The sequence below is a fragment of the Doryrhamphus excisus genome, chromosome 7 (genome assembly GCF_030265055.1).
Source record: "Doryrhamphus excisus isolate RoL2022-K1 chromosome 7, RoL_Dexc_1.0, whole genome shotgun sequence".
Taxonomy (NCBI): Eukaryota; Metazoa; Chordata; class Actinopteri; order Syngnathiformes; family Syngnathidae; genus Doryrhamphus; species Doryrhamphus excisus.
In genome coordinates, this window is record NC_080472.1 from 5,262,562 (window position 1) to 5,285,411 (window position 22,850).

At 38.4% G+C, this 22,850-nt stretch overlaps 1 protein-coding gene across 1 annotated transcript; it reads left to right on the plus strand.

Moving 5' to 3' along the window:
- Positions 1 to 1,165: 1,165 nt before the first annotated feature.
- On the plus strand, positions 1,166 to 22,413 carry LOC131131909 (CD82 antigen-like). The gene is made up of 9 exons (XM_058076944.1): positions 1,166 to 1,295; positions 9,917 to 9,989; positions 11,125 to 11,197; positions 13,442 to 13,563; positions 15,438 to 15,512; positions 19,088 to 19,186; positions 20,034 to 20,207; positions 20,292 to 20,375; positions 21,385 to 22,413. The coding sequence occupies exons 2-9, from the start codon at positions 9,927 to 9,929 to the stop codon at positions 21,460 to 21,462; spliced, it is 768 nt and encodes a 255-aa protein (XP_057932927.1). The 5' UTR covers positions 1,166 to 1,295; positions 9,917 to 9,926; the 3' UTR covers positions 21,463 to 22,413.
- Positions 22,414 to 22,850: the final 437 nt, after the last annotated feature.

Genomic DNA, 22,850 nt, shown 5'->3' on the forward strand with positions numbered 1-22,850 from the left:
GTGATATATATAAATGTTGTATTTTAGTGATAATACACCAGCTTGTAAAGCTGCAAACTACTATTGTCCACAAGGAGATGTCTTGCATCATCGATTCTGAGTTTCCCTGGCTGTCTAGTTCAGACTAAGCACAGATGTTTCAGGGTTCAGTTACAAATGTAGACATTTATTTCTTCAATCTTTTCTTTTAAACCACTATTGGTAACATCTGCTAGCCAGAGATTGCATAAACAGTAGATCAAGGGTGTCCAAACTTTTTTTCCACAGAGGGTCACATACTGAAAAATGAAACAATGACAGGGCCGTAAAATCATTCTGGTAAAATTACAGCAGTTTTTTTTGTTCTTGTAATGTAATTACTTTATTCCTATAATATTTTCACCCCAGTTTTTGTTGTATTTATTTTTCACAATATTATGACTTAAATGCATTTCAACTTAGTGTTAGCAAAATGAAATTATTTTTGCTCATACTATTAGTTTATTGTTGTTAGCCTACTGTACAGCTTTAGGCCCTGCAATCAGCTAAAATTCTTTGCCATTTCTCCTTGTAATATTATGACTTCATTGCCGTAATATTTTGACCTCATATCCATGGTATTATAACAACAAGTTTTTTTGTTTAGTTTATTTCTCATTATGAATTAAAAATAAATTACACTTGTTACATTCGTCTTATAAAATCAGGACGACTTTTTTTTCTTAATAATTTGACATTATTATTGTAAAATTACTGCTGATTTTTTTTAATATTTCTGCTGTTTTTGAGGTTTGGGTTTTTGTTTTGTTGTTACATTATACTTTGAGAATGTGCCAAAAGCTTTGAACAGCATTGCAATCATTGCATCATTGATTTTAGGTGACAGGAACAACATGAAAAAAAAATAACTCAAATGCCCCAAAGGAGGCGCAATTAAAGGTACTTCAACACTAAATACAAACAGTATACTACTAAATAAACATGTAGCCTGGAGTGTCTTGTACTAATGTGTACTATTTTATTGTATTTGATTTAATTTATACAATTTTACACTAATACGAGGTGAGTTGAGTTGTGAATGCACCAGCATTTTTGAACCCAGTATTTTGTTTGGTGTTGTGGAGATTGAGGAATTAATCAATTCCCATTTCTGCCACATGATGGCGCCCGGGTGCGATTCCTCCTCCTCTGTCTGTCTTAAGCCTGCCTGTGGCTGTTTCATTGTTGTCGGCGTCGTGCTGGAGGAGGTCACTGGGTCCGGCCAGCAGTCCGCATTTGAGCGCACTAAACTTTTCTGCACGTCGTCTTCTGAATCAGTAAGTAATTAAGCATCTTTTTTATGTTGTGTTGAGGGATTTACCGAATATTGAACACGGAAACGGCTTTCGTCAAACGGTGTCGTTTACGGCAAGCGCTCGCGTGGGTCCAGGCATGGGACTTGATCATCTGGTCACAACATCAAGTTCCTCAGTAAAAGTTAATGTGGTGGTTTCAAGTGTTGTCTATATACAGTATGTGTGATAAACAGCATTTTCTTCGTCTTTGGTACTTTGTGAAGTTTTAAATTTTAAACGGAATTTTATTCACATATATTTCGCTAAAAAAAAGCTAGCCAAAAAACAGAACTAACTAACGCTAAAAACACATTGACCGTCTGTCATGAGGATTTCAGCCAATCAGAAGCAACCACAGCAGACTTAGTTGCCTAAAAGAAGACACGTGATCTGGCATTTTAAGGACAAAATGACTTGATAAGAAAGTTAAAGAAACGTCCAGCCACAAACACACGGCTGTCCGTGACTTTATGCAAATGCGTTTTACGTCCATTTCATACAGATATGGCATTGAGTCAATATATCTGTCACACTAGCACAAATCTAAAGTGCTATTGACTGATATGTGGCCCCTTTTAGAGCTAAATGTTACATGAGGACTTTACAGATGGGAAAGTGGGTCAGTAATGGGAATGATGGCATCACAGCTACAACCAGTCCCCCCCCCCCCAACAGTAATCCCACATTTATCTGGTTAATTGGTTCCAGACATCACCATGATTAGTGAATTTCCCTAAAATAGGATTCCTTATCTATATATACTTGTTTATATAGAATTGTTCTGTAGTTGGAGCATAGAAAAATTGTTTTAGTATTTTTTCCAACATTATTAGAGGTCTCAAGACATGATATAACACCCCTATAGTCACCTTCTGAATTGTTTAGGGCTGCAAATGATGATTTTCTGAGTTGATTAATCTGAAACTTGTTGTTTTGATTACATGGATAATTAGTTAGGCCTTGAACGGACCAAATCAATACAAACCAAACACAAGCAGTTAGTGGTTTGCTCTGCAGCATGACAGAAAAGAGGCAAAAATGTCCGCCATTGTTTCCCAAAGTGAAATCTGATGATGAAATCTGATCTGATCTGATGGCTTATCCTCACGAGGGTCACTGGGGGTGCTGGAGCCTATCCCAGATGTCTTCTGGCGTGATGCTGGGTACACCCTGGACTGGTCGCCAGCCAATCACAGGGCACATATAGACAAACAACCATTCACACTCACATTCATACCTATGGACAATTTGGAGTGGCCAATTAACCTTTTTTTTTAACGTTTTTGGAATGTGGGAGGACACCGGAGTACCCGGAGAAAACCCGGGGAGAACATGCAAACTCCACACAGAGATGGCCGAGGACACGAGGAACTGTGAACTGATTATGGGATGCACTCAACTGTAATCTGGTGCATGTTCAAATGAAATAAAACCATTACCATTACTATTTTTTCATGTAAATTGAGGGAGCAAAAGCAGTATCGGCCACAATTATCAGCCCAAGCTAAATCGGCCGTTGGCTAAGGGTGATGGAAAAAAATCGATATCGGCATCAGCCCGAAAAAAAAACATATCGGTCGATCATTAGTTTAGACATTATGGCAAAATTTGTGTGAAAGTGAAAGTTATGCATGGAATGCATCTTTTACCTGCACTGCTCCAGCCCCTGGCAGGTGATGTAACCCGTGATAACAGTTTATACAAATAACTTTGAACTTGTTGCAAGAGCCATCTGCAAGGGCTTTGAAGCTAACTTTACTTTAGAAAATACTCTTTTCTTTCTCCATATCTGCTTATGGCGACAGAGTTACTGTGCGTCAATCAAACTACAGTGTGGGCCGAGGGTCAAACAGGATTCTTGCACGTTAAACTGACCGCAGTGAAAGGAAAGTTCCGTTAACTTCAAGAACGCAATATTCGGTATGCCTTGAAAAGTGCAAAGTAGCGAGGCATTCATGTACTTTAAATCCATCACAGCTTTCTGAGACCCCAACCACCCCCAAAGATTGTAGTCCGTAAATCAGGATTTTCTTCCCCTAATTACCTTTCCAGCCAGAGCAGAGACGTTGCATGGCTCATGCTGTGCAGGAGTCCACAGCTGTTGCCGGTTAAGGTTTGGATGCTTGTCAGACATGTAACTAATGTCACTCAAGAGTTTCCTTTATGGGCTCTGCTGGTTTTGGCTGCTTTCAGAGAGCCTATGCTGTGAAAAACCGAGATCTTCAACATGATGAGTAGAATCTGAGCTCTTGTTTTAAAGTTGAAAATAGAAAAGCAAAAAAAAGATCTACTGCAAATACTGTAAGAATGAAAGCCTCGTCTTTGAGCATGCATGAGTCTATAACCTGTTTCCCCTGTTTGGTGGAATTGCCCAAGAGCTATTTGTGGATTTAATAAGGTTTGAGCTGTTCAGTTCTCCTCCCCAACATGCAGGGCAGATGTAAGCAGAGCATGGCTCTGAAATGATCAATTCTTTCTGTCGGCTGTTGAAGTTTGTCAAAATGATTTAGGGAGGATAATTGATTGAGAGGTAATGGTAATGGTTTTATTTCATTTGAACATGCATCAGATTACAATTGAATGCATCCCATAATCAGTTCCCAGTTCCACATGTCCAAAAGGAGTAGGAAGAAGCAAAGCTTATTAAATCCTACCCCTCCATCTGGTACTTTTACAATCAGTAACTGTTACATTTGTTCACTTCCTGCTTTCCTAATATAGTTTAAGTTTTTTTTTTTTTAATCACGTACCGAAGTAGGAGGTGATATGAGCATCCAATGACATAATGGGTACCATAGTAAGTGTCAATATAGTGATATATATATCAGTAACTGTTACATTTGTTCACTTCCTGCTTTCCTAATATAGTTTGTTTGTTTTTTTATTTTAAATATATATATTTTTTTATTTTTGTCACGTACCAGTTGACACTGGTAAGTTTGACTGTTTCATTTCAGTGATATCATCTCCATTGTGACCCTTAGCCGTCATTGACATTTGACTGATGCAGTCCTGTTTTTGTCTCTCTCTCTACTGTCTCCCCCTACCCCCACCCCAGTTTCTCTTCTTCTTTTTTGTGTTTCTTCTTGCTCTGGTCCGGTCACTCCATGCGCATAACAAAAACATCAAATAACGGCACATAAAATTTCAAAATTTCATGGTACAGGGAAGTTGTAACTTACACCTTTCTTGACACAGAGCAAATCTGTTTAGCATGTAAGAACATTTACATAAACAATACTGTCTGCCCCAATGGCTGGATGGGACAACAAAAAAAATGTTGTCACGTACCAAAGTACGAGGTGATATGACCATCCGATGACAAAATGGGTACCATAGTAAGTGTCAATATAGTGATATATATCGCACATCATGACTGGTTCAAGACTCTTCATCCTTGTATTTAGCAAACATCAACTGCTTGTATTGTTTCTTGAATTGGCTCATCGTTGTGCATTGTTTGACTTCCTTACTCAATCCATTCCATAGTTTGATTCCACATACTGAAATGCTATGGCTAGCATAACGTAGTCCTAGCATATAAGGTGTGTTTTGTGTGTTTTGTACTTTGCATAAACTGTTGTCAAAATTATTGTTGATGTCTAAAGAAACACTGTACATCTTGTTCGGCTCAAGAAAATGAGCTTGATCACGCTTCTCCAGTGAAGTGAACATTTCCTATGACCACTCAATTATAACACAGTACAGTCCGGGAGGACAAGAACTGTGTGAATGCGCCTAGTACCTGTCCAGACCTTTGGATTTTTTTTTCCAGCTCTGTTCAAACAGGGATTGTTTGGAGGATCATGTTTACATAGAACTTTGAAACAAAGCTTGTGTTTTTACTGTAATAGATTGTCAGGTTGCCATGTGAGTATACTTTAAAAGCGACTGTATGCAGTTGCCACAAGATTGCATTCTTTTCAATGCCAAAGTTTTAGATAGTGAGGTTTGTGTGTTTGGAAGTAAGCCCTGAAAGAAGTTCGGGATGGCTCTGAATGCCTGGTTTCAGAGAGGATTATTTTTTTCGAAGACCCACTATGACTTCACAGTGAGCCTTGTGAGAAGTCACCGGCCCCATCCAGCTGGTGACTTTCTTATATGGGCGTGCCCGGATACTAGCTGTACAAGCTGAGTGGAAGAAATCTTAAGGAAATACAGCTGGATTGGGAACAGATTCTAGAAGATCTAGAAAGCTTTCTGGTTGGGTTATTGTGTGTAGCTCGATACGAAGGGACGTAAATGGTCCCTGTTTACATTATTTTAACAGAATATTCAATTAACAGTCAATATTCAATTAGTCTGCCAGATAAAAATATTTTTTCACGTTAGCTGCTACAAAAACAATATCGCTGTGGCTTGGTTAATATATACGTCAGTTATGTAACCGTTATGTTGCCGTTTTTTATTTGTGAGGGCTAGGTATTCCCCATGACGTCTGTTGTTAGCTAGCTTATATTAACTCATTTTCCTGTGCTAGAATGCTCAGAAAAGGGAAAGAAATGTGTGTTATGTTTCACATAATGATTGTGAATGATGAGCAAAATTCCAAAATACCAAGTATTACCTTAGTTGTATATGCTGGTTACCGGTATTACCACAAAGAAGTATTGTAAAATGTAGCATAAACGACGACGCATCAGGTGGTGTGTGATCTCACAGTGGAAAGTTCTATCTTCCAACCATCTTCTGTTGTTTTCTCATGAGGAGGAGAAGTAAAGGCACTGTGTAGCAGGCCTGTGTGTATCAAATTCTTCCTTTTGTTACAAGGCATAGAATCGTGTGTGAAAGCTGCCTTTGTTTTGGTTACCAGTCAGGGTGGGAGGGACACAATATGGCTGTTTGAAAAAAAAAAAATGGTGTTCACATAGTGTCACATAAGTCACACCCACATGCGGCGCTGTGAAAACCACGTGAGATACCAAAACTGGAGAACATGTAAGAACACATGCACTTGTTCAGTGTGTCTAGACCAGGGGTGTCTTTTCCAGCGAGGGCCACATAGTGAATGCATGGGCTACTTTGATATTATGAAAAGCAACACATGTAGATATGCTAAGAAGTGATATATATTTAAAGAAAAAAAACTGCAACTGTTATCAACTCTGTTCTTTACTTTTTTTTTTTACAAATATTTCAACTTTTTTCTGAAATAATCTTTTTAAATATAGGATATATATTTTTTAATATTTCAACTCCATGCAACTAAAATAATTTTTTTACTCATAAGATTATGAGTTTGTTTGTAAAATTGTGACTTTTTTTCTCATCAGTGTATGACTTTTTCTCTTAATATTGTCACCATGTTTTTTTTAAACTAATATTTCAACTTTCTTCTGAAATAATATTTGAACATGTTTTTTCTAGTAATATTGCGCCTTTATTCCCATAATATTAGAACTTTATGCCCAACCTAATATTCCAATAATTACAACTTAATTTGTTTTGTTTCTCACATTACGACTTTAAAATAATACTAATATATTTTTTAAATATTTGAACTCCATGCTACTAACATTATTTTTTTTACTCATAATATTATGAGTTTGTTTGTAAAATTGTGACTTTTCTTCTCATCAGTATATTACTTTTTCTCTTAATATTGTGACTTTATTGTTATAAAATTACAACTGTTTTTCTTTTAGTTTTTTTCTTTCTTCTGGTAAGTTTTCATCTCGGAATTATGACTTTGTCACAATATTTTGACATAATTCTTGTAAGATTATAACTTTTTCTGCACCTAATTTTCCAAAAATTACAACTTTATTATTTTGTTTTAATTATGACTTTAAAAAGATAACTGCTTGTTTTTTTTATATTTTTATTATCTATACATATGCTATTAAAATGACTATTTTACTTAATATTACATTATTCCTGTACAATTATACATAATATTTTGACTTTATTCTTGTAAAATTACTCCTGATGTTTAAATTTTTGCTGTTTTTATTGTAAAATTCTATTTTTAGAATGTGTCGCAGGCCAATACAAAATGGACCACAAATGGCCCCCATGACTGTACTTTGGACATCCCTGGATGAGACTGTGAGTCAGTTTGCAGTCTAAAACAAAAAATATCAGGAGAATGTCGACTGGGAGTCATGCAATATTCCGATATTATGTTGCCTTTGCGGCAGCAGCACACAACCACTTTCCATGTGGATGCAAGGCTGAAATGGTTTAACACTTTTGACCCGCAAACGTTCCCGTGGGGACAGGCATTAATGGGGTGGTTAAGTGAGGCTGTCAGGTGGGAAGAAAACTACTTACTGGTTGGTACAATGTTCTTTACATTTCTCATTGACAACCAAAGTGGCACAGCAGCAGTGTAACAGTCACCCATTTCCTCTGATGGGAATGTGGGGCATGTGCTTGCCCCTCACGTTGCAGGACTGCCGCAGGATAACTGGTCCGGGGTCTACATATTTCACCCAGATTCTTATTGATTTGTATAGTAAACGGCTATTGTTTGACCGAGAGAGGATTGCCAGGGATAATTTGGAAAAGAGAGGGAGAGGGTGTTGTGTTCTGGTGGCAGGGAGATGATCGATACTTTCCTGTTGCAGGATTTATTGTCAGTGTGTGAACTGAAGGGAGAGTAAAACATTCACAATAATGAATAAACCATTCTGCCTTTGGTTGACTGACGACCATACCAAGGTATACCCTGTCTCTTGCATGAAATCAGATTCCTTGTCTGTTTATTTCCACAAATAACCGCTAGGATGGGATCAAATCCCAGGTGGAGGGAGAATTCAGTTTTTACTTATTTATTCATGCATTCATTTTCTACCGCTTATCCTCACGAGGGTCGTGGGGGGTGCTGGAGCCTATCCCAGCTGTCTTTGGGCGAGAGGCGGGGTACACCCTGGACTGGTGGCCAGCCAATCACAGTGCACATATAGACAAACAACCATTCACACTCACATTCATACCTATGGACAATTTGGAGTGGCCAATTAACCTAGCATGTTTTTGGAATGTGGGAGGAAACCGGAGTATCTGGAGAAAACCCACACATGCACGGGGAGAACATACAAACTCCACACAGAGATGGTAGAGGGTGGAATTGAACTTGGGTTTCCTAGGTCTGCGCGCTAACCACTCGACCGCCGTGCAGCCCGACCATACAATTATTAATTCATTCATTTTCTACCGTTTATCCTCACGAGGGTTGCGGGGGTGCTGGAGCCTATCCCAGCTGTCTTCGGGTGAGAGGCAGGGTACACCCTGGACTGGTGGCCAGCCAATCACAGGGCACATGTAGACAAACAACCAATCACACTCACATTCATACCTATGGACAATTTGGAGTCACCAATTAACCTAGCATGTTTTTGGAATGTGGGAGGAAACCCAAGCATGCACGGGGAGAACATGCAAACTCCACACAGAGATGGCCGAGGGTGGAATTGAACTCTGGTCTCCTAGCTGTGAGGCCGGTGCGATACCCACTCATTTAATTTTAATTAATTTTTTTATAATTTAGCTCATTTTTGATTTGTGCATGTTAAGTTAATTGATGTATATTGACAGGAATTGGTTCATAAAGCAAATCTAGAGTTTGGACAAGCAGTAGTGTGCCTAAAAGCGGATGAAAGTGCAAGGCATTCACCATGAAAGTGGAGAACTAGGTAACACAACTGCATCTGCCACCTGGCCTCTTGCACGCAAGTGGAAGTGTCTCGCCGGCTGATACGCCGGTGTGCCCACTCTGAAGGTGCGGTGTGCCTGTTTTTGAACACCGCCTCCTGGTGAACGACGTAAGCTGGAACTATTAATACCAGAGATGCTTGAAATTAGCATTCTTGCGTTTTCATTGACAGATCGAATGTGGCGAAGGTGCAGCCCATGGGCCATTTTTACTCTGCAAATTATTAATGCGATACAAAGTAACATTACTGATGCCTTGTCATCAGAATACTACATAGAACTTCATTCATTCATTTTCGACCGCTTTTCCTCACGAGGGTCGCGGGGGTGCTGGAGCGAGAGGCGGGGTACACCCTGGACTGGTCGCCAGCCAATCACAGGGCACATATAGACAAACAACCATTCACACTCACATTCATACCTATGGACAATTTGGAGTCGCCAATTAACCTAGCATGTTTTTGGAATGTGGGAGGAAACCGGAGTACCCGGAGAAAACCCACACATGCACGGGGAGAACATGCAAACTCCACACAGAGATAGCCAAGGGTGGAATTGAACCCTGGTCTCCTAGCTGTGAGGTCTGCGCGCTAACCACTAGACCACAGTGCCGCCCTACATAGAACTTATTTTTCATATTTTTTATTTGCATATTTTGACTGGCCACTGACATGGACGACTGTGCATACTTCTTCCTTTCATGGCAGAAGGCCTGGGTTTGATTCCCGGCCAGGGTGAGGTCAGGAAGGACATCCGCCTTAAAAACAAAGCCAACCTCTGAAAGAGATAAGCCGAAAATGTTGTGTATTTTCATATTTGTGTCTCCCACACTTCAAATTCTCTTCCAACAGCGCTTGCCCCTACTTTACTATTTGTATGTCAACTACACCACAGGACCGTATACATATCTTACATGTACATAACACGCATGTTCTTTCACTTCGCAGATAAACCATCATGGGGAAAGGCTGCTTGACGGCGATCAAGTATTTCCTGTTCCTCTTCAATCTCATCTTCTTTGTGAGTATTCGAACTGTACAAGTTACACAATCATCACGTGAAATGATGATGAAAAAGTCAAATTAATAGTTTTTATTAGCATGAATTAGTATTAATGCAGCAGTCTAAGTTGGGTTGGTCGAATGTGTTTCCTCCACACAAAGACATTACCATAATTGTTCACATTATTAATGACTACTAACAGAACAGAATGTTAGCAAAATCCAGTAATAAATTTGTGTGTATTTGATTGAGTGAAAGTATTTGATCCTAAAGCAAAACAAGACCTAGCAACCCACGGCTGCCTGCTCGCCGTGATTCCTTTCAGTCATGCCAATTTTCTACATATTATTTTTATCTATATTATTTTCAGGGCAAGCAGAACTAGAGGTAGCAGAGATTAGGATTCTGAGGTGACCAGGATGGATAGGATCAGGAACGATTACATCAGAGGGATATTACATGTTAGAGGCCTTGGAGATAAAGTCAGAGAGGCCAGACTGAGATGGTTTGGAGAAAGAAGAATATTATATTATTTTTAGGGCTGTCAAATGATTACATTTTTTTAATCAAAACGCATCAAATTGTACTTCCACAGTAAGAGGTACTGTAGGTTAGTGAGGGATAAGAATATCCACTTTTTGTTTTTGTTTATTAATTAAGACATTATGTGGTTTTCAGATTGTTCATGAATGCATCTCGCCACTGTCTTGTGACAATGGGGAAGTGTTGTTCCGAGGAGTTTTAGACTTGTGTTTTGTGAGTTGGAGATACGTACTGTACAGTATATGGTGTGTTCAGGGTCAGAGTAAAGTTATAAAAGAGGGTCAGACTTTGTGTGGTTGTATGGGGACACTACACTATGAAGTCGTATGCTGTCATAACCGAGCTGTCATATGGCTTGACATGATGCTTAGGTGTTAATTATGCAAAAAAAAATACATAATTAATGTAATAAATTAGTTACCGTTGGTAACTAAGGAGGAGGTACTTTAATGGAAACCTTCAGTGTCTCGGCCCTCCATGGAACAAGCGTGACAAAAATGACAAATTTGACTCAATCAAATATGATTATAAGAATGTGTTGTGCCCCGATTTATAGCATGTGCGCAGCCTTTATTAAGCCAGGCTCATGTGTGTTGTTTTTCTCCTTAAGCTACTCGGGGCCGTTGTCATGGGCTTCGGATTGTGGCTCCTCCTGGACAATCAGAGCTTCATAGTTGTCCTCAGTAAGTCTCAAATTCAACATCTAATTTTCTCTTCAGGGGAACAAACTGATCATCATGACACTGGAAATGTATCATAAGAGAAGATAAGATATGCCTTTATTAGTCCTATAAGGGGAAATGTATTACTCATTTAGTGCTTCTTCATTTTCAAAAGACCTTTCGCAGTTTCATTTCTGTATTCTAAAGTTGGAAAAAAAAAGTCAACTCACCCTAGAAAGCTTAGCGATGGAGGTCACACTTTTTCAAACAATGCAGTAAAAGAATGAAGGACGCATCCAAGAATGTATTGATGAGGACTGATGTGGTGTAATAACACAAATAGACATGTTGGGAGTATTATTTTCATGAAGTGAAACCATGCACAGTGTGTGTGTGTGTGTGTGTCTTTGGGGACATTGCGTTACTTACAAAACGTTAGAAGTCGATAACTATACTGTCAAAAATAATATTGCCAAAATGATACTAAAGATCCAAAAGACGTTGACAAAGGAATCTGCACAAAAATCATGTAGAAAAGCAATAATAACCACTAAACTAAATATATTTTTCCAGTGTATTATTTTCACAGATTGACCCGTATGAAATAGAAGTACGTACAGTATGTAGGCCAATTCAAATGGAGCCAGGTTTTACAGGCAGAAATCAGGCCAAGGTCTGGCTGTGGGCCCTTGGAATGTTTAAATGTCTATGAATATCTAAGAGACAAACAATAACAGTTTTAGCTTCTCTGAGAACAGATAGATTTGTCTCCTTTCGTGTACACAGTAACGCAGAGGAAGCGAAAATGGAGGAAAATAGAGCATAAGACATAATGTAACACGAAAAGGCTGAGATGTTGATATTAACTAATAACACAAAGCTTTCTCTTTAAATATTTATCACTTAAAAAAAATATTATTTTTCAAGTCGGCGGATTAGTTGAAGGACTTCATGTGCATGTTCAATAGTTACGGTAATGAAGAAGTGTCTGGTGAACAGAAACCCCCAAACAAATAACGCAGAAGCACAGACACCGACAACGAGGATTCTCCAGTCGCGGAGAGAGAGAGAGAGTGTGTGGCTGTCTTCGGGCGTCACTGAGGACATTTGTGCTTTGTCAGTGGCCTCGCTGCAGGTGTCCTCTCATCACACACTGGGTCCTTTCTGCTCCTTCCAGCATCAACATGCATCACATCAGCCCAGCGCGCTCACCGCCGTACTCATTACTGCACTCGTCACCAGTCTGGCGAGGCCTGGCTGAGAGGGCATGAGTTTCACGGCGGTCGGCAATGCCGTCATACCTTGGAAAGCAGCCATAACAAAAGGGTTAATGTACAGTAGACACATTAGCTTTGTACTTGATGCTCATTGACATATTACGTTTACAAGTACTACTTCGAATTCCATTGTTGGCGCTATGGGGTGGGTGATTGTGGACGTTTCAGCTCTTTTAGTTTAGTGGGTGGAGGAGGAGAATACTACAAAGCTTGTAGTAGTGGGACACAGAGTCCATTTGCAGCCCACCCGCAGCTGTTTTTTTTTTATTGGCCCTCATCACATTGTAAAAATATAATTTAACAAAGCTAAAAAAAAAAAAACTTGCAAAAACTGAAAATTCACAGGTAATTTTACAAAAATAAAGTAAAAATATTAAGAGGAAAAAAGCTCATCATATAAAGAGTAAAAGTTGTAATTTTACCAGCATAATATTGGAATATTATGAGAGAAAATAACACCATTTTAGTAGCGTAATGTTGAAATAGTAAATAAAACAGACGTTATATTTTTAGTGTAGTAATATTATGAGAAACAAACAAAAAAGTGAATTTTGTGGGTGGAGGAGGAGAATACTACATACATTATAGAAGTCCAAAGTTGGACAAAGAGTCCATTTGCAGCCCACCTACAGCTGTTTTTTTATTGGCCCTCATCACATTGTAAAAATATAGTTTAACAAAGCTAAAAAAAAATAAAAAAAAAACTGCAAAAACTGAAAATTCACAGGTAATTTTACAAAAATAAAGTAAAAATATTAATAGGAAAAAAGCTTGTCATCTAAAGAGTAAAAGTTGTAATTTTACCAGCATAATGTTGGAATATTATGAGAGAAAATAACGCCATTTTAATAGCATTATGTTGAAATAGTGAATAAAACAGACGTTATATTTTTTATGTAGTAATATTATGAGAAACAAACGTGAAAAAAGGTGAATTTTGTGTCATGATTTATAATCGCTAACTTGTGTTCCTGTTCCTTCTTTGCAGGTGACTCAATAGCTGTCAAGGTTGCCTGCTACATCTTGATTGGAGTCGGGGCTTTCTCCATGCTCATTGGCTTCCTTGGCTGCTTGGGAGCTATTTACGAGATCCGCTGTCTGCTTGGCATAGTGAGTGGAGGATAGTATGATGTAGGACAGGGGTGGGCAAACTACGGCCCGGGGGCCACATGCGGCCCACCATGCGTTTGAATCCGGCCCGCCAGTTACTTTCAGAGTATTTCAACTTTTAACACGATGTCTTATTCAGTAAAAAAAAAATGTAAAATTAAATTTCGTCGTTTGAGGGAAATGAGAATATATAGCTGATAGTATGACACTTTTATAAAATAAAATTATAGTGTGTGTGTGTTAAATATATGTTCTGGCCCCCCACACAATTTTGTTAACTCAAGGCAGCCCATGAGTCAAAAAGTTTGCCCACCCCTGATGTAGGATGTATCAGAGTGTCTTTTCTTTCGTGTTGTCACATGAAAATATATCATAAAATATCTGTCGAAATGTAAGGGGTGTACAGTAATCCCTTGTTTATTGCGGTTAATTGGTTCCAGACCCGATGGTGATAAGTGGATTTCCGGGAAGTAGGATTTCTCATTTATAAAAGTAATATTTTCATAGTTATAATAGGGCTGGGCGATATTTAGATATTTAAATATATATATATATATTTCTGCTAAGCCCGATATAAAAAAGAAGCGTATCGTTCATATCGATATAGACTGGATTTGAAGCGGAGGTTTCATGCTTCAAGATGGCGCCGCCCGAGTACAAGCTAGTTACACCAGCTCAGTTTCTCCTGCAGTGTTTTTAGTGTTTAATAGTGTTTTATTTATGACATCCTTATTGTTTTGTGCCATACCGAACCCTTAAGCAAGTGTGCAGCTATGGATGTTCATCCAATTACGTTTGTAGCTTGCCGCTTGTGTCATTGTTGACACTCGGAAGCTGCTGTTGGCATCTGTTAGCATCCCTTGGCTACGTCCAATGATCGGATATCCCAGCAGAAATATGGAGATAGAGAGGCTGCATAGCGGGAGTGAACCTCGAAAAAGACGGTATAAAGGTCTTCAAAGACGGCAGCAACCGTGTTTACCATCTGTTGTCACTGGGAATGTGAGATGGAAGCGCTAACGTTGCTAACCCTGCTAAAGAGACTACCGTGATTGAACAGTAGATTTAACTTCATCTGTATTTATTTAAAAAAAGAGAATATACTATTTTATTTCAGTGGCTATTTTTCTCGAACATTGTTTACATTTTAATACAACTTTACACGCACATTTGGCTTTGACTTTTGTCTAAATTCAGTTCATGGAAAAAATATCAATATATATTGGAATATCGATATTTACCTAAATATATTGGGATATGAGTTTTGGTCCATATCACCCAGCCCCAAGTTATAGCATAGTTTATGACCTACTGAATACGGGTTTTAACATTATTAGAGCCTTCTAGACATGAAATAGCTCCCATATAATTACCTTTACACCCGTATTACCCAATATAGTCGACATAATAACATTTTTTTTAACTGTTTTTTTTTTTTTTACTTCATTTCTGTACAGTACTTTCTGTGGTGACCAGTGTCACAGTCTTTGAATGCGTCTCCCGAATGCCTTGTATTTGTATTTTACTGCATTTAGCCATTTTTATGCTTGAAAATGATTAATTTCATCCAAAAATATGTAAAATTAAAAAAACGTGGTTTGTTATTTTGGAATAACAATGATAGATTGAAGCTGCCAAATTTGAAGCGTGAAGTGGTGAGGGATTACTGTACTCACTTTAATGAGGTAGTGAATGTGTTCATCTTCCTATCATAAAATTTTCATTCATGCCCGCTTTAGTCTTGTTTGAAGCCATTATGAATTATGTATTATGCCTAATACAATGTGTTGGAAGGTCAGAGTGTGTCCATGAAAATGTAAACAGTAGCTTGATTGTTTGATGTTATTCAACATTCATTCCTCTCATCCTTACAGTACTTTACCTGCCTGTTGTTGATCTTCATTGCTGAGATTGTAGCTGGTGCCCTCATCTACTTCCACAAGGGTGTGGTAAGCAACATATGATTATTTGGCGTTCACACCCTTTGCAGAAACAACATGAATACAATCAGGCAGACAATTTTTAGCTGCAGTGTCATGAAACAGGCTACGCCTAAGTGAGATTTTTGGAGAGAGTCTTGTTCCATACACATTGTAGAAACATCGGCAGAGCATCTATTATTATTATGTCTTATGTGTTTGTTGAATTATGACTGTTGCTAGTTTTGTAAATGCTTTCTTTGGGTGCCTTCACAGTGCAGTGGTCAAGATTGTACAATTTGTTGAACATGTGTAGTTGATTTACGTGCCATCTCCGGGTCGGGGATGAGATACTGCCTCATGTGGAGGAGTCAAAGTACCTTGGCGTCTTGTTCACGAGTGAGGGAAGTGATATCGGTGTTCCGTTTGCAATGATGTGGACTCAATTTACCAGTCCATCTGTGTTCCTTTGGGTCGTGATAATTAGGGATGTAATGATCCGATCTGCAGGATCGGGATCTGGGTCTGATCTGCTGTATTTTTGAAGATCGGATCATATCTGGTCATATCGCAAGAAGAAAACCCAACATTAGAATAACAATATTCGGCTCCGTGGCTACAGCGGTAGTTGCCCTTTACTGTGCCTGGACTGCTGTGTCATGGTCAGCTGGTTGTGAATATTTCGGACCATCAATAAATGACTATTGCGCAATAGAGAGTGTAATCGAGCGGATTTTTTGTTGTTATTCTCATGCCATTTATCTCCTCCTCTTATTCTAGTGATGTGACTTCAATGCACACAACACTACGACCGGCCTTCAAAATAACAGCACATCCATTAGGTTTTTTTAAGTCATGTATTCTAAATCACACCACAAATTTACCAAATGATTAGTTCTACCCTAAAAATATTTTACACATCATTTTTTTCCAATTTTACCTTTTCCAATTTGACTTTTGTTTAGCTCAACCATTCAACCTATTTACAGTATCTAACCAAATGCTGAACGTAGCACACTCATATGAATCATCAGTGTGCACACACACACACACACACACACAGATGCTGTTGTTGTGAACATGACAGGACATGACCCAATGATTCAGGCTCAAGAAATAGTACTTAATATAGTCAGATTTTGTGAAAACGTCACAGTAGCACTGACAAATAGCGAGGTAAACAACCTACAGTCCCCTGTGCGCTCAGTCCTGGGATTGGAACATACCAATTTAATCCATGAAAGATTAAATTAAAGTATTAGCATGCTGATACACATACATTGTGGTAAAATTAATACTATATTGAGTTTTACCATTGTAGCATAGATAGAGTTTACGTCACACTTTGGTGCTTGCTGGTATTTATGAACGGAAAAGCACTATTGGAGCCAGGACAGGATGCATAAGGATGATTTTATGCTGAAAGCTGGCAGACATCTTTGCAGGGAGTTGAGCTATCTCCCTTTTCTGGAGGGTTGCCTGAAATTTTATCTTTTTGCTTTAATCAATCACGCTGTAAGATAAATCTAAGGTGGTAGTTGTAGTTAAAATGATGACTTCCATATGCCTCTTTAAGGTGCCTCATACCTTTTTAAAATGGTGTTGTTGCTTGTTGTGTACAGTTAAAGTATTGATACCTTTCGTCTGAATTTAGCAGCCTCGGTAAGAATGGTTGTGACGTTGGTGACTTCACCGCTTTTAATGTTGCAGATCATTGCTTGCAAGGACTTTGTTTGTTGGGGTCTGAGATACAGGTCATCTCAATGCTATTTTCCAAAAACTTCCGTAGGCCACTTGATCTAAAATGATCACATAGTGTCGAGGCTAACAGGATCAAACAGTATTGCAGTATTATTTGGACTGATCTTTTCCGTTTCTATAGCTACCAAGCGCCAAATCATTACATTCATTAATTCATTAACATTGCAAGACAATTTTCGGCATATGTGCATATAACTTCAGAGCACCCGTACATTGCACTTAGCATGCTAATGTTAGAATATTAGCATTGTTAGCAATGTTAGCATATGCTGATATCAGCATATTAGCATTTTTAGACATTTTCATGAACACTATCATGCTTGGTGTTAGTATGCTAACATTAGCGTAGTATCGTTTTTAGGCATTTTCATAGGTTGACAGCATGCTAAGGTTAACATGTTAATATCCTTACTATTTTCTGACTTTCCTGAATGTGAACTTAAGCTTAAATGTAACAAATGCAATCAGTGCACTAAAATATTGCAAACAAAGACATTTTTAGACAATTACTCACAAAAGGAACGTTAATGGGACCTATTAGCTCATTTTTGGCACTTTGTATTGAGTTATAGACTCCTATAGAGCCGTTACACACAATAACCCGCACAGAAAGCTTTCTAGATCTTCCAGATTCTGCACCTTTCCATGGACTTCTTGCTTCTGACCCAAGTGGTGTGTATAATTTACTCCATCCCCGGCCCTCCACTAGGTACGCCCACTGTGCTGTGATTGGTCACACTTCCAAGCACTCCCAAAGACTTACGGATATGTAGGTCCGCATTTTCTGAGTGCAGACCATCTGCAACCTATATAAGGAAGTCTGGAAGTCGGTGTTAGAAGAACTGTAAAACCGAGCATTCAGAGCCATCCAAAACTTCTCATTATCTGATGCTTTGGCATCATTTAACACAAGGATACAACATTGTAACAACATTTATCGATCAGAAAGGTAGAAAAAGCACAACAGGTCCCTTTTGAAAATAACAATTTTATCAACTGCAAGGCTACATTTCTTATTAGACTCGAATGCCATATTTGCAAATTATTCTACATTGGAATGACAAAAAGACTAGTAAAACACACACCGGTGTTGAATAAATATGCCTTTTGCACAGGAAACGCCAACTGCCCCACGGCTAGACGTTTTATAGAATACTTTGTTCTCGTGTAAAAATGTTTTTGTGTTTGTAGTTAACACTGCCATCTGGTGGTGCTTTGCCCATATATAGATGTGGAGAAGCCCCATTGATGGAACACCTGTTTTCAATTTAAATAATTTATTCATGACAGATCCAGGTAGGTATTGGACAAGGACCAGTATGATGCATTATTATCCTGTACTTTTAATGTCTTAGGATTATGTATTTATCATTTATAACGAGCTTAGGGTGAATAAGGTGACTTTTTGGGGGGAAAAAATATTTTAAAAAATGTTTTTCCAACAAAAAAATGAATAAAATTGCAAATTCATGGATCCACAGTAGTCAAATATAAGTGCCAGCAAATTAAAATTGCCTTTTTATAACAAGGAAAAGACAGTTTGTTGGTTGTACATCATTTTAGTATATGCGATTACTTAGATGCAATAGATTCATATGTGACAAAGTGTTAAGTAACAATTCATTAAAAGTGGTGAATTACTGATATAAATAGTACACAATTTCCCTCACAAATAGTAGAACTAGAAGTAAGCACTTAAGCCAGTAGCCAATAGGAAAATTTCACAAAAAATCGAAACATTTCGCACAGATTAAATTAATCTTTGCTCCATGTTGTGTCAGCAAACGGTTTACCTTAGCATTTTACAACACTACAACCTGTTTGTCCCCCCCTCCCCCCCACAGGTAAATGAAGAGATGTCCAAGGTTGTGTCTAAGGTTTTGGACAACTATCCAGGAAACAACTCCACCACTGAGCAAGCATGGGACTTCATCCAGAGGAATGTAAGTGGTCATGGTCATTCCAGTCCAGTCTTACCTGGTTTGACCCGGTTACTGTCATTCTAGAACCAAAACACGTGGAATCATGAACCTTACATGCTGTTACATCTTGAATCATAACACCAAAGGCAGCAAGGCCATGGAATGTGGGAGGAAACTGGAGTACCTGGAGAAAACCCACGCATGCACGGGGAGCAAGTTTTCAGATCAAAATTCTCAAGATTGGCTGCACGGCGGTCGAGTGGTTAGCGCGCAGACCTCACTTTCAATTCCACCCTCAGCCATCTCTGTGTGGAGTTTGCATGTTCTCCCCGTGCATGCGTGGGTTTTCTCCGGGTACTCCGGTTTCCTCCCACATTCCAAAAACATGCTAGGTTAATTGGCCACTCCAAATTGTCCATAGGTATGAATGTGAGTGTGAATGGTTGTTTGTCTATATGTGCCCTGTGATTGGCTTGCGGCCGGTCTAGGGTGCCCCGCCTCTAGCCCGAAGACAGCTGGGATAGGCTCCAGCACCCCCACGACCCTCGTGAGGATAAGCGGTAGAACCTGAATGAACCTTTAAATACAGATTGTCTTCGGATTATTCGACAGAAAACTACCAGCAATCACGTTGCCAACACAAAAATGAAAGAATAAAGACCAGCAGTGGCATTGAGCCTTCACAATTCTATAAAAATGTATATGAATGTAAAATATTGACTGGTATTGTTATCGTTGACTGGTATTGTAACAACCCCAACATGGAATCACAAAGTAAAGTTAACAAGGCACACAAAGAAGTAATACTTCAATTATACTGGTAAAGACCTGCGTTTTGAATACTATTTCATTCCTGCTGCGTTTGCAGATGGAATGCTGCGGCTGGAACGGTCATGAGGACTGGAACGGAAACATGGTGATTTCCAACAGCTCTCGGCTCCTCTTTCCCTGCTCGTGCCAGAACTTGTCTCTTGCAATTGGAAACGTCTCCGAGAGTGGATTCTGTGAGGCACAGACACCTGACTGGCCCGTATACGACATGGTAAGGTGTTTTTTATTGTTGTCATTTTCGCCATCAACTGTTTTGGGAATTGATAGTGACGTCATCTCCTGGTGTGCTCTTCAGGGTTGTTCTGCCAGTGTGGACAGATGGTTCCTCACCAACATTGGGGTCGTCTTGGGTATCTGCATCACAATCGCATTTATTGAGGTACACATGATCCATCACACATTCATTTGGATTTGGATCTAATTTTCAGCAATTGTTGGAAATGGGACATGGAAGAGCTGACCCGAATGTGGATGTGAATTTTGGTTAAGGATTAATTAACATTGCAAGATAGGACCATTTTCGGCATTTGTGCATATAACTTCACAAAATCAAAAGTCAGAGCGCTCGTACATTGCACTTTCTAGGTATTAGCATGCTAATGTTAGCATTGTTAGCAATGTTAGCATACGCTGATATCAGCATAATAGCATTTTTAGACGTTTTCGTGAACACTTAGCACTATCATGCTTGGTGTTAGTATGCTAACATTAGCGCAGTATCGTTTTTAGGCATTTTCATAGGTTGACAGCGTACTAAGGTTAGCATGTTAATATAATGTTTTTACGACTTTCTTGAATATGAACTTAAGCAGACACTTACTGCTCTCATGGTAGGTGTTGTCATTCTAGGTATTAACATGCTAATGTTAGCATTGCTATCATGCTGATATCAGCATATTAGCATTCTTAGACATTTTCATGAACACTTAGCACTATCATGCTTGGTGTTAGTATGCTAACATCAGCGTAGTATCATTTTTAGGCATTTTCATAGGTTGACAGCATGCTAAGGTTAGCATGTTAATATGCTAACTTTTTTCCGACTTTCCTGAATATGAACTTAAGCAGACACTTACTGGTATCATGGTAGGTGTTATCATTCTAGGTATTAGCATGCTAATGTTAGAATGTTAGCGTTGCTGTCATGCTGATATCAGCATATTAGCATTTTTAGACGTTTTCATGAACACTTAGTACTATCATGCTTGGTGTTAGTATGCTAACAATAGCGTAGTATCATTTACTACAGCATGCTAATGTTAGCATGTTAATATACTAATTTTGTACGACTTTCATGAATATGAACTTAAGCAGACACTTACCGCCTCGTGAGGATAAGCGGTAGAAAATGAATGAATTAATGAATTTGTGTTTTTTTTCCCCAACAGTTGCTAGCGATGATCCTGGCCATCTGTTTGTGCAAGAACCTTCACATGGAGGACTACACCAAAGTGCCGAAGTACTAAAGTTCCCCAGACTGATCTTGGCTCAAACTTGGCACATCAGCGGAGAAGAAAATGTAAAGAAATGAGGCATTTTCCCCAACCAATATTAGGTTCAATGTTATGTAAAAATGTTAGAAATGAGCTTTCTTATATTGGATAATTCATCTGATGAGGGACTTCTTTATTTTTTTGTCTGTCCTGTTTTGCTTGAAGCACTTTAGAAATGTTTTGGCTTTTAAACGTCAGATGGGAGAGCGATGCAAATGCTTGGATTAGATTAGATTATTTGTGGTACCATAATGTCATCGGTTGATCGTATGTCAGTTTGCACCTTAAGGCTTGTTTTACTTCATTTTTTTTTATCCGTCAAGAGTCTGCAACATGGCTATTTCAAGCTGTTAAACCACCCCCTTTTTTATTTTTGATACTTATTTTATTATTTCATTCCATTTTAGAACTTCATTCTTTGATTGTGGAAACATAGTTCCTTGTTGTACATTTAAACTTTCATTCTTTTACATTTTGGACATAACAGACATAATGAGACTAACATAAATATTGAGACTGGTATCACTTATTTTGCCTTTGGTCAGCAAAAATTAGGCTTCTTTTGTAAAAAAGGTAGACCTGTTGCAAAATAAAATATCTCCCAGAAATGAATACTGATGATCTGGAAAAAATATTTTTTTTGCAAAATCCATCTCAGAAATTCTTCAGTTGCTTCAGTTCTTTTGTAATTAATTTCCTGTATATGTAATTTTTAATATTCATCCAAAAACATGTGGTATTTTTATTATGTACAAATTTGTCATCCAGTTTCCTGTCTAGTGTAAAGCACCAAATACCGTGTTAACCTTGTAATGGCATTCTTTGTAACAACATAGGTGGAATAGTCGGGAAGCTGTCTTAGTATTAAAGAACTTGCATCATTTATTTTTCCTTTTGCCAATAAAGTAATTACAATTAATTTGACTGCATCTGTTTCAACCCAATCATTACTGTACTTGGTCATGGATGTTGCATGAATGCAATAACAATCGCATGTACATTAAATTTTGATGTTTGAGAGCCGTGTCATGAACTGGATAAAGTGATCACAAAGATAGACATGATCAATACATAAAGATTGCGTTATTCTAGGTATTAGCATGCTAATGTTAAAATGTTATCATTGCAATCATGCTGATATCAGCATTTTTAGATGTTTTCATAAACACAGCACTATCATGCTTGGTGTTAGTATGCTTACATTAGCGTAGTATCGTTTTTAGGCATTTTCATAGGTTGACACCATGCTAAGGTTAGCATGTTAATATACTTTTTACAACTTTCCTGAATATGAACTTAAGTAGACACCACTATCATGGGAGGTGTTATCATGCTAACGCTAGCATTGCTATCATGCTGAT